This window comes from Misgurnus anguillicaudatus, chromosome 10 (assembly GCF_027580225.2).
Source record: "Misgurnus anguillicaudatus chromosome 10, ASM2758022v2, whole genome shotgun sequence".
Lineage (NCBI taxonomy): Eukaryota > Metazoa > Chordata > Actinopteri > Cypriniformes > Cobitidae > Misgurnus > Misgurnus anguillicaudatus.
The window spans coordinates 11286364-11306193 of NC_073346.2; the positions used below are offsets into that span (position 1 = coordinate 11286364).

The 19830-nt window shown below is 39.0% G+C and overlaps 1 protein-coding gene across 3 annotated transcripts in view; it reads right to left on the reverse strand.

Annotated features, from left to right (window-relative positions):
* Nucleotides 1-19830, reverse strand: part of taf2 (TAF2 RNA polymerase II, TATA box binding protein (TBP)-associated factor) — a 38831-nt gene that overhangs the window by 13973 nt on the left and 5028 nt on the right. For all 3 annotated transcript variants that reach the window (XM_073871865.1, XM_073871864.1, XM_073871863.1), the window contains exons 8-20: nt 19574-19758; nt 19318-19431; nt 14259-14358; nt 14060-14145; nt 10186-10321; nt 9798-9952; nt 7875-7989; nt 7645-7754; nt 5569-5634; nt 4859-5111; nt 707-847; nt 487-597; nt 150-343 (exon numbers count right to left, since the gene is read on the reverse strand). In XM_073871865.1, coding sequence (XP_073727966.1) covers nt 150-343; nt 487-597; nt 707-847; nt 4859-5111; nt 5569-5634; nt 7645-7754; nt 7875-7989; nt 9798-9952; nt 10186-10321; nt 14060-14145; nt 14259-14358; nt 19318-19431; nt 19574-19758 — 1766 coding nt within the window. The remainder of the gene's footprint in view (nt 1-149; nt 344-486; nt 598-706; nt 848-4858; nt 5112-5568; nt 5635-7644; nt 7755-7874; nt 7990-9797; nt 9953-10185; nt 10322-14059; nt 14146-14258; nt 14359-19317; nt 19432-19573; nt 19759-19830) is intronic.

Consider the following 19830-nt stretch of genomic DNA (forward strand, 5'->3'; position numbering starts at 1 on the left):
TACTGTATTTGGAGAGAGTTTCTAAACAAGAGCTGGACAATGTCTACGCCTTAGTTTAAAAGCGATATTGTCATTGATGTTTCCAGCACAAAAGAAAGAAAGCTTATTAGATGCTATGGGCTCATGTATGGGGGAACACACACACACACCTGACAGTAATGGTGTTCCGGTAGCTCGGCAGCAGTTTTTCCATGTTTAGGAAGCGTGTGATTTCCTCCAAAATCAGACGAACATCTGCGTTCAAGTTGTCCACTGTGCGCACCTCATTATTAATGCTGATGGCAGGTGTCAGCGAGTTTGTCAAGGCATCAATCAGCTCAGCACGATAATAGTTATCAGAAAACTGCGAGGGAAAAATGCACGGTTACAACCACCGCCCAGGTACAAATACCCCAGACTTATTTGTCTCTGAAAGTGTTGCTTAATCAAAAAACTTGAAGTGAATTTAACCTTCTACCTCGTTTCAAGTTCACATACTGCCATTACCTTGTTTTTCCGGTTGTCGTTGTATTTAATGAGGTCCAATATGAAGTTCAGGACATCTTTGGGACAAAGGTTTTGGACATCTCTGAGCAGAGCCATGGCCACTGGCATGGTCTACATGAAGAGAATAGAAAAGGTCCACATAGCATACCTAAAATTACCATCCCAGTACAATGAATAAGTACAATGAACCAACGGTGATGAGGGTGAGTTTGGACTTTACCTTTTGCAGAAAGTAGCTTTGAAAGTTGATGAAGTTGTTGGTCTTGACAATATTCGGGCAGCTTTTGCAGCAGAACATGCGCGTGAAGAGAGATTTCATGGCTGGTGGACCCATCCATGTGCTCGCCATAGAATTAGCAATCTAACAAACAGACCAACACACAGGTTTATCTTAAACCTTTCAACAGAGGGTGTGCTAAAAATAACAGACATACACATGGTATTTTTAATGTGACATTTATATAACAAGAACTTCAACTGCAAAAGCTATTTTATAAAGCCACAATATGTAGGATTTTCACCACTAGAGATCGCTATTAAACAGTATTAATAAAGTCAAAGCTTTAACCTGATAAGGATCACTGTGCAGTACACGGCACACCTCCTCCCTTGCACGTGAGGCTGCATAAAAGTCATTGTAACTTTGAAGCATTAAATCTTCAAAATGCGACACATCATTTGAAAGCTCAAGACTCTCAGGATTCCATTAAGCGCACACACAAAGCATCATATGATTTATAGCAGTCATAAAACTGTAATCTAGTTCAGGGGTTTTCAAACTGGGGGGCAGGGCCCCCAGGGGGGCCGCGAGATGGTGCCAGGGGGGCCCCAGTTTTATGACATTTTATAAAATACATTAATTTATCATGAATTCTGTGTAATTATACATAGAAAAATAAGGCTACTAACCAAAAGCACTACTTTATTTGTATAATTTAATATGTGTTTTAGTAAAATGTTGAGTTTAGAACAGTTTTTTGTCACAAATTTTCTTTAGGGGGCCGCAAAGGAATGAACCATACACAAAGTGGGCCGCACGCTGAAAAAGTTTGGGAACCACTTAGTTGATAGTAACCTGAACCGGGCGGCCCCGATTTAGCATATTTACTAACCTTCAAAATCTTCCCTTTATCCGCTTCGCTGAAATTGTTCAAAACAAATTGTTCACAAATCCCAAAAAGTCCAAGGAAATGGAATATCCAAGCCTTTTAATCCAAAACGATTTGGTCGCCTCACAATCTTGACGTTTCTGACCGAATTACAATATAAATACTACCGGACATTCGTTCGACTCTCACTTTTCATTCACGATTTATAATAATATATTTTCGGATGTCACATATATATTGTGCAATGTCTGAGGAACAAATACGCCCCCTTGTGGAATTTCAGCCGTTCCATAAGAGGCTCCGCAATACTTCTGTAATTATTTTATTATTTTCTCATCCTCATGTTGTTCTAAACTTGCATGAGTTTTTTTATTTTGATGAACACAAAAGAAGATATTTTGATAAATGATGGTAAGCACACAGTTGACGGTACTCATTGAATTCCATCGTATTTGTTTTTTCTACTATGGAAGTCAATGGTTACCATCCAGCTGTGTGCTTACCATCATTTATCAAAATATCTTCTTTTGTGTACATCAGAAAAAAAATTCATACAGGTTTAGAACAATATGAGAATGAGAAAATGATGACAGAATTTTTATTTTTGGGTGAACTATCCTTTTAATGACGTTAAGAAGGAGAGTGGAACCATGGGAGATTTGTTTTCACCATCGATAGAATTCCAGACTTTCAGGAATTTGCAAATCATTAGGGGCGCTCCGATCAATGCCGATTCTCTACTTGATCTTAGTAAGTCCGAGTCGTTTATAACATGCATTTGAAAAAGCAAAACTTGTCAAACATAATTATTATACACATTCTTTATTATCATGAAAATACATGAAAGGTTTGAAGAACAGCAATATAAATATATCCTTAAGCCATTTCCTAGAGCTGCGTGTAATTGCCATAGATATGTATAATAAAGGCTCGATGTTTCACCTGCGCTGCTGGGCAATTGAGTGGAACGTCTGCATATGGTGGCCATCTGACCACAGGGCGCTCGCTCACTCGTAGCATTGTGTTTTAATGGGAAATGTACTTTGAAATTACCATAACTTGCTTAATTTTCTACCGATTTTCAAACGGTTTGGTTTGTTATAAACTTCAGAGATGTACCTATGACACTGCATACTTAATTAATAATTTTCATGAATCATGTTAAAGCATACAGAATTATAGCCACGTTAATAACGTCTGTAAGAAACCAAAACGTTTGAAAATCGGTAGAAAATTGAGCAAGTTATGGTCATTTAAATGTACCTGCACCATTAAAACTCAATGCTACGAGTGAGCGAGCTGTCTGAGGTGGGATGGCCGCCAGGTGATGATGTTAGAGACTCCGCCGTAACACATCTAGCCTTTATACATATCTATGGTCATAGCTGCGTGTGTATTGTTCTACGTCTGCAGCGCATATTTAGTTTCTGCACGAGAGCGCCCTCTGGCTTTTGGATGTAGTGGCATTTCACCGTAATTCATTGAGAAGCATAGCAAGCATTATCGGCCAATCGATTGGATCATCCATATAAAATAAATATAAAATAATGTTCACGAATGAGGTAATGAATTAAAGTTTTTTATCTGTACGTTTTATGTCATCGAAACGAATAAGCTGCAAGGCACAACATCTGTAGCCTGGATGCCAGCCGATCTTAGCCCCGCCCACAACATTTTGAGAACGGGAAGATCGGTCTGGGGTTTCTGCGTTGAGGAGCTATTATGCTAGACCAAAAGCTGGTCGAACCAATCAAATTGTCAGGGCGGGCTTTATACGATGATGGACAGTAACGTAATCAACCACGTCACCAAAGAGCGCGTGTGTTGAATCTGTTTACAATGAAAGGGCTGCCGCTGTAGAATTCAGATGTGTGGATTCTGACATTGAGTCTGTTCTAAAAGATATCGACAGAGCATTGATTTTAAAAGAGGAACAGAGAAACACGAGCAAGCCATTTGTTGATATTTTTGCCGTCCTTCCTACGGGATTCGGCAAAAGTTGGTCGCAACTGAAACTGGTATCAAGGCGATGCAACTCGGCGAGATGGATATAATTAGCGGTCGTTGCCAGCTTTTTTTCGGAAGCCCGGAATCGTGGTTGCTGAATAAGTGGAGGGACGTGCTAGGCTCCAATATTTTCAAGCCAACATAATGGGTATCGTCGTGGATGAAGTTCACCTAACGTACAAATCGTAAGAGATAGTCTTACTGTATGACTTAGTAAATACTTAATGTTGTGATATAAATGAAATGTTGTAAACATAGTAGGTGTTGATGTACGTTCTCTAAGACTTAGTATAATCACAATCTTAGTGTCATTGTAGCGAAATAACTAGCAGTTCGGTCAGGCTGCAAAAGACGTAACGTACGTCACACACTCCGTTGCTCTGATTGGTCGTATGTCTATCCAATTGAGTGCAGAGGCATTTTTCGGTTGAGACACGCCTCATAATTATAGCTCAATGGAGCGGTATCAGACTCAAATTCTGACTAGAATTGAGTATGACAACGTCAGGCTACAACATCTGCATTTGCCCATTGCCATAGTTTCTACATCCATTAACTGAGGATAGCACAGATATAAAGTCACACAAAGGGCGACAATTACACACTTTTAAAACAGGAATTTCTTTAAATTTACAAATCCTTGGGAACTTTTGGAATAATGCAAGTAAACATCTGCATTAAATATATCACACTGTGCAAGTGTTTTTTCTTACATATTGTGGGTTAAAGTTGGTATCTTAAAGGGGACATATCATAAAAATCTGACTTTTTCCATGTTTACGTGCTATAATTGGGTCCCCAGTGTTTTTATTAACCTAGAAAATGTGAAAAAGATCAACCCAGTAACTTAGTTTTGGTAAACTGTTCTCTGGAAGCTTGTGAAAAATTAGTTCATTGAAATTTGGCTCCCCTTGTGATGTCAGAAAGGGATTTTATAATAATAATAATACCGCCTTAATCTGCACTATCCAACCACGACACTGCGTTTTAGTGCAGAGATCAGCTTATTTGCATTTAAAAGGACACACCCAAAACAGGACATTTTTCCTCACACCTAAAAAGTGGCAATTTTAACATGCTGTAATAAATGATCTATATGGTATTTTAAACTAGAACTTCACATATGTACTCTGGGGACACCAAAGATTTATTTGACATCTTAAAAGGGCTTGTGATATGTCCCATTTAAAGAAATGTCACTGTATTTTGTTTAACAGTAGCACTGCTTTCATTATGACACATGAAACATGTTTCACCTTAGCCAGACAGAAGCATCCCTGCATGCGGACTTTATAGAAGCACTGGTCCTGCTCCAGTATGTCAGTGAGAGCGCGTCGTGAATCAGCTGTGGGAAACTTCTCCAGTGCTAAAATAGACTCTTCCTGGGCCACCACGTCCCTCTCATAGCGCAGCTGATACTGCCACATGAAATCCGCCTGCTCGAACTCCACCTTCCGCAGGATCGACATGTCCGGATCGATCCGTATCCACAGCAGAGGAGAGTCAGCACTGTGATTTCACAACAGCAGAGAAGAGCTCATTGAAGATGTGCTGCTTTAATTCAATGTAGATTCTCATTTCATTGTAATGAACTTACTGTGTAGCAGGTTGCCTATTTGGATGTAAGAAATTATATTACTATAGTAGTAACTGAATAATTAAAATGGCTTTTAAGGATCTGTCCATTATAGTGAACAGCACACCTCAAAAGATTAAATTAAAGACTCATGTTTAGACAGATTAGATCAGACTTTGCAAATGCATGAATATAATCCAACAAAACTATGTGTGGTTGTTACAGACAAGCAATGCAGACAGTAACTATACAACAAAATGATTAAAAATAAGCTTATAATTTTAATGAAGTAACTGGAATTTCCAATTGTTGTACATGTAAATTTCTAAAATATTCATTGATATGCAGGTTGTACACAAAAAGATGGATGAAAATTTTTCAACGTCTTACTCCATGGCTGATAAGTCCATGTCTACTTCCTCTCCATTCATCAGAGGGATTTTCTTTTTCTTGTTCCTGAAAAAGATGGAGAATGTACAAGAGGTGCAAAACTCAGAATTATATTCATAATAGCATAATACTGAAAACAAAGTTTAAATTAAAGACGGCTGTGTGAAAACTGACATTGACGAGCTGAGCTTTTCACCCAAAGTTTAGTGGTTGTGCACACCAAAACTTTTAAATGTGGCTAAAAAAGCCTGGAGGACGCCGAATGCCAGCTGTTTTTTCAGCTGAGTGCCAGCTTTCTTCAGCTAAGCCCTTGGTAGCAGTGATACTTCAGCTGTGAGCCGATAGGTTGCTGTGGTAATGTCCCGCCCCTTCTCCACTGTAATTGGACAGCTGTGTGAAAACTGACATTGACGAGTGGACCTTTCACCCAAAGTTGAATATTTGAAAAACGTCGAGCTTTCAATTGAAAACATGCGCCGGCTGCGAGAGTAAAAACTCAAAAACGCCTGGAGGACGCCAAATGCCAGCTGTTTTTCAGCGGAGCGCTTTGGTAGCTGTGATACTTGAGCTGTGAGCTGGTTGGTTGTTGTGATTCTTTCTCCACTGTGATTGGACGGGTGTGTGAGAACTGACATTGCCGAGTGATATTTTCACTCAAAGCTGAATCTCTTTCAGTGTGGAAAAAAATGCTAACTGCTGGCTTATTTGAAAAATGCAGAGCTTCCATTGGAAACAAATGAAAACATGCACCGGCCGCGGGCGTAAAAGCTTTGGTGTGCACGCCCCCTTAATATTTTTTAAAGGAACACGCCCACATTTTGGGAATTTAGCTTATTCACCGTATCCCCCAGAGTTAGATAAGTCCATACATACCTCTCTCATCTCCGTGCGTGCTGTAACTCTGTCTGACGCAGCCCCCGCTAGCTTAGCTTAGCACAAAGACTGGAAATGCATGGCTCCAGCTAGTATACTGCTCCCAATAAGCGACAAAACAACGCGATCATTCTCCTATTTATGTGCCGTGATTCGCACAGTCAAACCGCGTACAAACAACAAGGCGACACGAGACACAGCGATCCCCCAACAGCACACACACTGAGAACCACACTCTCTGAAGACGAAGCACTGCCGCATGGGCGGAGCGATCCGCTCGCAGCACACGAGAAGCCCCTGGTGAGGTGCAGAGAGTTCGGTCAGAGTTGTGCAAATCACTCCGCCCATGCGGCAGTGCCTCGCCCTCAGAGAACACAGCTCTCAGCATGTATACTGTCAAAAGATCGCTGTGTCTCATATCACCTTGTTATTTGTACACGGTTTGACTATACAAATCACAACACATAAATAGGAAAATGATCGCGTTATTTTGTCACTTATTGGGAGCAGTATACTAGCTGGAGCCATGCATTTCCAGTCTTTGTGCTAAGCTAAGCTAGCGGGGGCTGCGTCAGACAGAGTTACAGCACGCACGGAGATGAGAGAGGTATGTATGGACTTATCTAACTCTGGGGGATACGGTGAATAAGCTAAATTCCCAAAATGTGGGCGTGTTCCTTTAACACTCGGCACTGGGTGCGCAAAAAAAGATGAGCGCCGTCTTTCAGTGCAGAAAAAAAGCCAACAGCTAGCTTTTTTGAAAAGTGCCGCACTTCCATCGGAAACAATTGAAAACATACGCCAGCATAAAAGCTTTGTTGTGCATACCCGCTAACTCTATTGCTCATATAAACTGGTGAAAGGGATAGTTTACCCAAAAATAAATATTACCACATGATTTACCCACCCTTGAGCCATCCTCAATGTATATGATTATATTTTTTCAGATGAATACATTCCGAATTACATTAGAAAATTTCCTGGCTGTTCCAAGCTTTACAATGTTCGTAAATGGTGCTTCTGATTTGAGTCCAAAAAAAGTCCATCCATTCTTCACAGAAGTAATCCACACGGCTCCAGGATGTTAATAAAGGCCTTCTGAGGGCAAATGATCCATGTGGATAACTTCCGTGAAAGATGTTGAGGTAATTTCCCTTTAATATTTAGGCATCTGGCCTGTGCTGGATTCGACGAAGGTCCTACCTTCTGCTTTTGGAATGACAGGGAATGTCATGTTTCAAACTGTTCTCCTCTATCTGTAGGGTGTGGTTAAATGAACCATCCAACTCCTGCACGGTCACTTTAATTGGGCCCTGTTAAAAAACAAATAAAATGCATGCATGTTTTTAAAGTTTCGTCTCTGTCTGGTTGACCCTGAAGACATGTTGACCACCATCATATCATTCATTTCTCTTCTGACTGTCATTACTCACCACGTATTTCTGAGTGCCAGAAGATGTGTAGTCCTGACGGATCTCTAGCTCCAGTACGTTTCTTTTTCTATTGAAGGCAAAGCTGCCGAAAAATTTGACCACCCCACTCTGGTCTCTGAAGTTGACAAGTCAAAGATCATCTATACAAGAACTGCATATGCTAGAACATAATTAGCACGACTATTTTACTGTTACTGATAAAACATCCTCCAAAAACAACATCAGCTTTTAGTTGCAATAATGTATTAATAGTTACGGGCTGCTTGATTTTATTGTATGTAAGGAATACAGTCACCCAATTATTACACCAAAATACACCTCACAACAAGGGCCACAAAGACAAAGGCTGCGTCCGAAATCACATACTGTGACTGACAGTAGGTACTGAATTAGATGAACTCATCGACCGTTAAAACGGTAATGTACTAAATTACAATGAATTCGGACATACTATATCCACCATGTTGATACATCACGTGACATACGTCGTCGTCAAGTTAGTCGTTAACTGGAATGATTTTTAACAAGCGCAATTTAAACACAATATGTATTTGCATTTGAATAGAGCCGTGTTACCGCTTTCGGGAATTTTTGTATAAAACAATGCCCCTCCGTCTTCTTCTTCATTGGATAACTTCTCTCCTGGGGATCACAGGATAGCAAAGTGTCCATCGAATGAACATTTTGGAAGTAGCATGTCATCCGTGGAACTGTTTTCCGAATACTATGAATTCAAACATACTACTCACCTCGCCAACTGCTTTTCGCCTACTATATAGTATGGAAGTAGGCGATTTCAGACACAATTTTCAGATTTTTATTTTGTTAGAAAGCCCAGACAAATCCTCAGGATGTCATGATCTGTTTATAAAAATGTGGGGTCCTTTTCTCTCCCTAAATGAGAATGCAAATGTGTCTTATACCTCGGTGTTGTAACCTACTAGAACTGTAAAGTCTAAATTATTTATTTTCTTCTCTGAGACCCAAATCAAACCTGTATTGATCTGTATGGATTTTTTATTGTATTTTATTTATTTATTTATTTTATTTATTTTTTGAGGGGGGCGTTAAGCTGGGTAATGGGGAAAAAAACCTAAAGCATGTCACGGTCAACACTTAATTTCTGACTGATGTTCATGTCATGTTCTAAAAAAGCTAAATAAAAAATAAAAAAGAAAGCCCAGAACATTATTTCACTCATTACAAGATTACTTACCAAATATACTAAAATTAAATATTAAAAACTGCGTCATGACTAATGCTGCGGTAGAGGTGTGAAGTGCGAGTGATTTCAATGTTAAGTCAATGTGAAGACGCGTTGACGCGCGTCAGGAAGTCCCGCGGCGTGGAAGAGGCGTTTGGCGCTGAGCGAAGCGAAATGAGCGTTGTACGCGTGAATGGTGCTTTTTGTGCATTTTACGGTTCACGCAAATTTGCGGCTGACGCCCGAGTTAAAAAATTTGAACTTTGGCGGAATTTGCGCCGCGTTAACCAATCAGGAGCCTGCTTGCCCGGAGTCACTCATTCAACCAACGCTTGATATTGTCCGTAACAATCAACATCAGTCATCTTAAAAACAGATAACCGCATAGCACTTGCCCCTCCCACAAGAAGCGGAGTTTGCCTCTGACGCGCGTCAAAAGCTTGCTTTTTCCGCGCGTCTACTCCGCTCTACACACGCGAATGCAACCAAATTGTTCAAGCGGCAAACCACGCACTGTAGACGCGATTTTGACGCCTGAAACGCAGTTGGTGTAAACTCAGCATAAGACCACAGGGCAATGAAAAAGACTACATCAGCACAGTCAGCCACGTAGAAAATCTGATGTCAGAAAACTCCTGGTCATCTTTGACTGATCAAGAATAAGCATTTGAAAAATAAAATGCTGAACTTTACAAAGAGGCTATACGTTTTAAGGATACACCCACTGCTTGATGAGGGGTCCGATGTCCTTTCCCGACACGTTGGAGATAGACTTAAGGAATCCAGAGGTGGACACCAGCATCTGACTCCACATGTGAGACTGATATTTTTGGGACGATGCCGTGCTGGCCAGACTTAGGAGCTTGTTAAACACCTGATGAGAGATTGGAGGGTCTCAGTACGAGCTTACACATGTTTGACCCGTTTACACTTAACCACAGGAACAATGAACGCTTAATATAAAAAACCGGTTGCACGTCAATAAATGTGGGTGGCCTGAAACTATACTTTTGGGTTGTGTAACATGTTCAAGCTTCAAGTAACCACCACACAGAGGAACAGCAAAAAATCACTTTTTTTGAATGATGGAAATTGTGGTTTGTTCACCTGAAGCATGAACTCCATGCTGATTCTGTTCTCAATGAGCCTCATCACCAGGTGAGCTTTGCACTGGAACATCTTATAATATTCCCAGGACAGCGTGTGGGGGTGTTTGATAGAAAAGTGAAGGTGGGGTGTTGGACTGAAACAAAAAGATACAGATTACGATAAACAGGCATAATCTATTTTATGTCTTTACATAATCCAAACCCCTGACAGAACCTGGGGGGGGGGGGTTTAAAGATATTTTATTTTATTTTATGCATTCTGACTTATTAACACTGTTTAAGAGTTGGATTCATCATGGCAAAGTGTCAGAAAAGCAGTTGGATGTGCCCACTGCACTTCGCCAGGGTTCGTACAAGTTTCTGAAAGTTTTTTTGAACATGAAAGATTCATACGTAACAATCTTGCTTTATTTCTTTTATGGGCAATTTCAGTGCAGGAAGTAAAATGGAAGTTCTTATATGGGCACACCAACCAAGAGCTTACACGAAATCAAATCTTACGCCAATTATGCTTAAAGTCGCAACGATATTGAAATAACTAATATATATATATATATATATATATATATATATATATATATATATATGAAGAGTGTCGTTGCAAAACGAGATAAATCCATTTTTTTACATTTTTGTCAAAACATGTTTATTATTATCTTATCATGTTATTATTTTGTTTTATGGAGCTACTTAGCTGTACTTTTTAAGGTATGAAGGTTTAAATCAAAAGTTAAGACGGTTTTAAATCAAAACAAACCAACTGCAGTTGCATTGAAATTAATTGGAATGCACAACCAAAAAACGCGATTTCTGAACAATTTAAAAAACGGTGGTTATCTCGTTTTGCAACGAAACTCTTCATATATTTAAGCAATATCGCTCGAGTAGGAGTATGATATAGAGCTATATAACACGACTCCGAGAGCGATATTGCTTTTATACAACAGTTCGACGGCACACATTTGAAAAACGAAAACTAGAAAACAACAACGGAGATATTTTAAAAGCCTCTTTGTTTGAGAACTACTTCTTCCGCCACGGATTTGAGGGCGGCCAGAATGACAGGTAAAACTTTCGGCTGCTTTGAAGCTCATAACAACTCAATGGACGGAAAAGCCGTTTCTTTATATTACCGTTTCTTGGTCACAAAGTGTAGTTTTAAGATTAGTTCAGTCGAGAATGTATCTGTATTATATTTAAATCTGCAGTCGATTAGTAAAGATAGCGCCTGTTTGAACGTTTGTTTAGTGAGATTCGGTACGAATGAGAACCAAAGCATGAGCGGACGTCAGTGTTCACTCGCCCCGCTGACCACCGCCCTCTCTGGGCTACATCTCTGAAAGGGATTCCCCGGCTCTCATGTTGGCCTTGTTTGTTTATGATCGTCAAAATGAGATCAAATCAGCAGTATTTGGTGTCATGATCAAACTAGAACTTGTTTTTTTATTCATATTTAGTGTCTTTTGTGTTTGTTATTGTTTTGGCGCGAGGTAAAAGTTAATAAAACTAAACTTGTGTAACGTTACTATTGCTTTCTCATTTATTCTTAACGCGATACGAGCACTCGGTTTTTATTAGACTTCGTTCTTGTCAGTACTATATAAAACTGTTTTTTATAAGTGTCAGAGAGATGTTTTTGCATGCTGCTTATAAATATACCAGTGGCGATATCTCATAACATGTTTTAATAGTCACGTCACGATACAGTAAATGATCAATGTCCACATTTAAAAGCTGCGGGGCTTACCTGCAGTTCCACGGTGTTTTCGCGTTCTGATAAAAGATATAGCTCCAGAAAAAAACGAGTGTTTATATTCCTCTTTCCAAGTGTTAATCGTCCACACGATGTGACAAGACATTTCTCCCATTAACTGTAACGTAGCATTCAAGAGCGCTGATCTTTGAAGGAATAATAACTTCCGATTGGGGATTCACAGACTGATTTATGAGCTAGTAAACTAATGAGACGCACGGAGAGTGATTCAAACAGCGCGTCTGTGTTTTTCCATTCAGAGATGAGCCTGCTTAGGACCTCCATTCACTAGGTGGCGGAATAATACGAAAGGTGAAGCGGTTACAGTGCCGTTATCAGTACAATATCGTATAGCTCTTAGCCAATCAGATTCGAGAACCAGAAAGAACTGTTGTATAAATATATATATATACATATATACATATGGTATGGCAGGTGGGAGGGGTCTGGGAGAACATCGCAGCGATTAGCAATTAGCAACACGACCCAACTTCAAACGATCCAATCAGATCTCGATGGACAAATTAAAATTCAGACGCCGTTTCATTCGGATATACGTCACCACGGGGAAAATAAGGCAATCGCTACTTCCGTTTCATGGCGACTTTAATAAACTGATAACACGTGGGGTCATGTAAACGCGTAAAACGAATTTCTTTAGTCGGGGAAAGGCCATAAAGGGCGTAAGCAAAAACCAATCAGCACAGGTAGTTTTTTATAAACGTCAGACGTGGAAGTAAGCGCAAAGTAACGCATAAAAGTCTCTGCTCTACTAAAGCAGTTGGCAGAGTAACTGCAAAAATAAAAACTGATGTTATATTTTAAGAGTTTCGTTGCAAAACGAGATAAATCCATTTTTTAACATTTTTGTCAAAACATGTTTATTATTATGTTATCATGTTATTATTTTGTTTTATGGTGTAACTTAGCTGTATTTTTTAAGTTATGAAGATTTAAATCAAAACAAACCAACTGCAGTTGAATTGAAATTAATTGGAATGCACAACCAAAAAACGAGATTGCTGAACAAATAAAAAAACGGTGGTTATCTCGTTTTGCAACGAAATTCTTCATTCACAGGTTCTGGAGACACGAAAAGAGATAAAACAATATAGCTTAAGACAGATATGCTGTCGGCTTTTTGATCGACTAAAGAAGATGACGTCACTACCCGCGAGAAACCTGACAAAAAAAAGTCCCACGTAAACGCAGTTGTCTGCATAGCCGGTTTATTGATTTGCATGTAAACGCATGAAAACATTTTTTAATAATAAGCAGATTTTTGATAGTTATTCGCTTATTCTGTGCATGTAAACGTACTCAATGTCACCAAAGAAATGTGGTGTTGTTTGTGAGGTAAATTTAAGCTTGTCCAGCTTCCCAAAGAACCCAGAATTATGTAAACAATGGATATAGTTTGTTTATCTGTGGTAGAAGCGTGTTGTGCGTGTGTGTTTGTTTAACTCTGGATTTCATTGAAATGGGGTCATGAGTCGCAGGTGGTAAGTAAAACTGCATCAAATGTCTGTATTTTGTTGGCAATCGGCGCGTGAGTGCATATAATGTAAACACACATATAGTGAATCATAAGTTATCCAGAGATAGTGGGATGTTTTGTGTGTTGCTTGCTTGTGACTGGCTCCACCTCCGGTACATCAAAAGGAGCTTGTTTTTTTTTTTAAAGTAGTGGTACAGCTGATCCGTCTTTTATAAATCTGATAAAACTAAAGACTCTTTGGAGATATGAAGGATGCAATACTACTTTATAGCTACTCAAGGTCAACATGAGATAAACAGAAACAGTGTGTTATGTGAGCTTTAACAAATGACTAAAGAATAACTGTACCTATACCAGCACAGCAAGTAGACGATTTATGCCTAATTTGCTAAAAGGTGTTGACAGTTTATGAGGTAAAAATTATGAAGACATCTGCATCTGTTTATGTAAGAAGTCGTCTGTTCAGCCGAAGTATGTAGCCACTTGTGCACCGTATAATACACCTACTGTTCTCATGGTATACTTTGGCTTTGAGTAAAGGGCAGAATACTTAATTTAGGTGTTTTTAAACTAAGCAATGTGATTTCTGTGAATCTGTATTGATGTTAATTTTGAAGTTACTTGTCTTTTTCTTTTCCACCAGAGAAAGTGGGATGCAGCAAGACTCCTCCCATCTTCAGCTCATATTCCACAATCCTGTCCAGTTCCTGTTAGTCGAATAACAAAATACAGCTTGCGTTTACACACCGCATAAAATCGTTTCAAACAAAATAAAGTACATCATAATGTTTGCATAATATTCAAGCATTTCTCACTATACCTCCTTGATCCAGTGACGGTATTCATTGACTCCAAACGTTTTCTTCAGGTAGAGACCATAAATGTATCCTGATATTCCTTTTAAAACCCACTCGTCCGCCCTGCAATTCAAATAAAAAGCATTTATTTGCAACATTTTTGGTTTTCAATGCTATACTGGTGCTGAGCATTCCAAATGGCACCAAAACATTCAAAACGCATGTCTTTCTTCAAACGCACGACATAACCTAAATTACGACATCACGTTGCAGCATAAATGTATCGTATACACTGAACGTCTTTGTAAGGGGTTTTAATGTTGTCTGAGCACACAATCTGGTCTTGGAAAGACACAGAGTCTGTTTGAATGGATTGAACTGGCAGTGCTGGAGACCGCCTGCTCGAACCCACTGTCTTCAATTACAGGCTTAAACTGCATTAAACAACACCATTAATTGCAGGCAGGTGACTGTTCTCCATTTCAAAGCTGGTGCGGTTCTTCAGTTGGGGCCTGTACAAGCCCAAATAAATAAATAAAGTCTACTATAGACGCCCGCACATCTGATTTGGATTTCAGACGTTTAGCACACAAGGGGGTCTATTGTAAGACGTAATCAAAGCTTTGGACAATGCAATACAGGGCTGGAGCCACACACACGCGTGCACACACACACCAAGAGGCAGAAACATTTTGTTAGAAAGCCACAAAAAACTGAAGAACCAATCTAATGATACAGAAAGGAGAGAGAGTGACAATGAAAAACTATTAAATACACATTGATCAGCATCTCTTAGTGAAACCACGGTTTTACGAATGCCAAACTCACCCTCCACCCATGTGTTTCACTGTGTCACAATGTATGCCGTGTTCCAAAAAAATGTGAAAAAGTAAAATAAAACCTCTAAGATCATACTGTCTTTTGGGCGAAAACAGAAAGTTTCATAAACACTTGGCCGAAAACTGGTTTCTAAAATTACCCATAGTAAAACAATACTAAATAGTATTCATTTAGTTCTGTATATATTTTAAAGAGACCCTATTACGCTGCTAAACAGGGGTTTGTTTCCAAAAAGCATTGCTAGCCACCTACTGTCATAAGTTGCATCGTTACTGACAAAGTTCAATGATTTGGTGTTTCCCGAAACCATAGTTCAAATGAACATTCGCAAGCTGCATCGCAAACTTAAACGACAGCTCTTCACCTGTGGTTAGTTCCTTGTTATTATAATATGTAGACTTACGTTGATCATGCTTTTGAACAAAATAAGCAAAAAACATGTGGTACATTCTTTATCTATCATCCTAAATATATTTTACGTATAAGTTTGTAACAGAATTAAAGTGCTGCATTTGCAAACTGTGTATGTGTACAGCTCTACAAGCTTTAAGACCCTGGGGAATCCCTGCTAGAGGAAACTTGCGCATGAATTAAAATAAACAACAGATAACTAAATCACAATAATAAATCAGCCTTTTGGTGTAATATATGTTATTTATAGCAGTAATTCGGACATTAAATCGATTTAAACAGATTAATTAGCACTCCCATGTGACATCATCAACTATGTTGTTGAAGCAGCATTACTATGCCTTGACAAGGTAGTTAGTTTCTCCAACCAATGCATCGTACTATAGTGGTTCACCAGCGAGTTATGTTTTTGTTCGGGAAACACACCCCTGAACGTTATTTTGTGTATTTTGTGTAATGCAATATGTTTGCATGGTTTATGGTTCAAACAACACATTGTTTTCCACATAACTTACATTATTTTGGCTCCTCTATGTCCCGCCTTTCTAAAAACGCATAGATTTCTATAAAGCTCATCGTTCTAAGAAAGCGTGGTGTGCTCATATTTTCGAGCTATCCAGTGCGTTGTGATTTGTTTAGTGACAGATATGTGACGCTCCTTAAAGGGAAAACCCCACAAATGTTCAATATTTTACTATATTCTTACCTCAACTTAGATAAATGAATACATGCATATCTTTATTCAATGCGTGCACTTAATGTAGATAGAGTGCGTCGTGAATGTGTTAACGTTTAGCCTAGTCCCATTCATTTCTTAGGATCCAAACAGGGATGAATTTAAAAAGCAAACACTTCCATGTTTTCCCGATTTAAAGACTGTTACATAAGTAGTTACACAAGTAAGTATGGTGGCACAAAATAAAACGTGGTGCACCAGATAACACGTCAGCAGTGTCGTGCGTCAGCAGCGTCACTGCAGTGTGGTGAAAGCCTATTCACAACAGACCCGGAAGAGAAGACAATGCTGAATAAAGTCTTCATTTTTGTTTTGTTTTTGAAACAAAATGTATTTTTGATGCTTCAGCAAATTCTAACTGACCGACTGATGTCACATGGACTACTTTGATTATGTTTTTATTACTTTCTGGACATGGACAGTATACCGTACATACATTTTCAATGTAGAGTCAGAAAGCTCTCGGACTAAATATAAAACATCTTAAACTGTGTTCCGAAGATGAACGAAGGTCTTACAGGCTTGGAACGACATTAGGGTGAGTCATTAATGACATTATTTTCATTTTTGGATGAACTATTCCTTTAAGAACTTAAAGGAATATTCCATTTTCTTAAAAGAAAATCCAGATAATTTACTCACCACCATGTCATCCAAAATGTTGATGTCTTTCTTTGTTCAGTCGAGAAGAAATTATGTTTTTTGAGGAAAACATTGCAGGATTTTTCTAATTTTAATGGACTTTAATAGACACCAACAATTAACACTTAACTCAACACATAACAGTTTTTTTCAACGGTGTTTCAAAGGACTATAAACGATCCCAAATGAGGCATAAGGGTCTTATCTAGCAAAACGATTGTCGTTTTTGACAAGAAAAATAAAAAATATGCACTTTTAAACCACAACTCCTCGTCTAGGTCCGGTCCAGCGCAACATAACGTAAATGCGTAGTGACGTAGGGAGGTCATGTGTTACATATATAAAACGCACATTTGCGGACCATTGTAAACAATAAACTGACAAAAACATTAATTAGTATCAGTTGACATACAACAACGTAGGAACGGTCCTCTTTTAACACACTTGTAAACACTTGGGCGGAGTTTCGCGTTCGTCTTCTGTGACCTCTTGACGTCATGACGTATTGCGTGGGGTCAGCTGGCGCATCACGACCAGATCTAGACGAGAAGTTGTGCTTTAAAAGTGTATATTTCTTATTTTTCATGTACAAAAATGACAATCGTTTTGCTAGATACGACACTTATGCCTCGTTTGGGATTGTTTATAGTCCTTTGAAAAAAACGGTTACGTGTTCAGTTAAGTGTTAATTGTTGGTGTCTATTAAAGTCCATTAAAATGAGAAAAATCCTGCAATGTTTTCCTCAAAAAACATAATTTCTTCTCGACTGAACAAAAAAAGACATCAACATTTTGGATGACATGGTGGTGAGTAAATTATCTGGATTTTTCTTTTAAGAAAAATGGAATATTCCTTTAAGCTCTGGCTCTTCAATGATTTTTAAAACTTAAATGAGAATAAAATCGAAATAATCTTATTAGGACACACGGAAAACAGCATGACTGTGGCTCTCTCACTCCTTACGAAAACCTCTGGGCTAGGAACTTGGGCTTTCTTTTTGACCACAACCTAAAATTCAACAAAGAGATTAGTGTTGTGGTAAAATCCAGCTTTTTCCATCTCAGACAGCTTTCCAAAGTAAAATAATTTTTACCCCAAAGGGATTTCCAAACAATGAACCATGCAGTCGTTACATCACGCCTGGATTACTGCAACTCTCTTTATTATGGTGTCTCCCAATCATCTCGCTCTTGAATAAAGTTGGTTTAGAAATTCAGCAGCTAGACTTCTCACTAAGACACGCAAGTATGAGTCGGTTACTCCTATAAGCCTTACACTGGCTTGTTACTTTACGTTTATAAAGCTTTAAATAATCTGGCCCCCGAGTACCGACCTGTTTACTCTCTCGTCTTTTCCCATCAAGAAACTTAAGATTTTGTGACCAGTGCCTACTTGTTGTACCTAGATTTCAACTTAAAGGTTCTGTTTTTCCTAAACCCATTTTTCAAACTTTAGTTAGTGTGTAATGTTGCTGTTAGAGCATAAATAATACCTGCAAAATGATAAAGCTCAAAGTTCAAAGGTAAGCGATATATTTTCTTTAACAGAAGTCCCATTTCAAAGCCTACAGGGAACTTACTGGTTGAATGACGTCAATAAAAGAGGTTTTGACTAAATTCTGCTCACAGGAATATGTCAGTCGCCAGATTTGGCCCAAACGGCTCTGACTAAGCTAAGCTGCTGTCGAATCACAACACACTAAACAAACTACACAATCAGAACTCGTTACGTATTTCTTAAGCAGGGACTTCATAGAACCATGAAGACATTAGCCCGTTTTTAGGACAGTGAAAACAGTGCTATACAGATAAAGTGAATTGTGTCAAAAATACTTCGTTTTTTTTTACACAGAAAACATAAACACATGTTAAATTGCACACCTTAAATGCAATCATAGCTTAAAAAACACAGTAAAAATCTTTTTACTGATGTACAAGCACTTTATCAGCCTCGGCTGTTTTTAAATGTGCTTTATAAATAAAGTTTGATTGATTGAATCAGAAGCGGGCGGGATTATGATATGTGCATCGAGTCCACGTCAACTCGGTGCTAAAGTTGTTTCTAAAAGAATTGAAGAGTGGCCGGCAGGTGCCCTTTCTGCCAAACAATCCAAATGTTTAACCACCAGACTGCCTCAAGGTACATTCACATTATAAGCAACTTTGTCGCTGTGTGTCGCTCGTCTCTTTCAAAAGAGGCGTTTCTATATCTGTTGTCATAAACAAATGAGTTACATCCACTCCAGTAACTGACGAGAGATGGATGACGTGAACTCCGCTGCTTCGTTCTCATTGGTAGTCGCTCCCGAAAGTCGCTCATAATTTGCATAAAGTTAAACATTGCTGAACGTTGTCCAGCGACTGGACACACCCCATCCAGTCCTCCCTGAGATTGCGTCGCTCTGCTACTGCTAGTCGCTGTTAGTCTAAATGCAGCTTCATCTCTCACTTACCAGGACATTCTAGAGATGAAGCATCCAAAGAACTGCTGGGCCAAAGCCTGGGCCAGGAAACGTCTACTGAGAGGAGTCTGATCTATGATCATACCGCTGTGCAGGAGGTTGGTACTGAGAAGAGAATTGATATGATTTATGTGACAGTCAACATTATTATTTTTAAAAAGCAATACTTCATTTATAGTTTTAATTATCATCAGAACATCAAAATAAAAAATCCAGAAGGAAACGTAAACATTGATTATAAAATTACCTGAAAATACTCATGGATGCATAAGATGAGAGCTGCACATACGCCTCGTCCACAAAGACGGTCTTGAAGCAAGAGTAGGGGTAGCGGCAGGTGAGGATCTCCTCATAAAACTCAAAGATCTCATGCAGGAAGGACATGGTGTGCTTCAGCAAGGGAAGAAGCTGAGGCAGGCAAAAATGGGTCACCTGTGGAAACATATATTGACTCAAATAACATATTTCATCTTTATCAAAGTAATGCAATTCATAAAAATGATG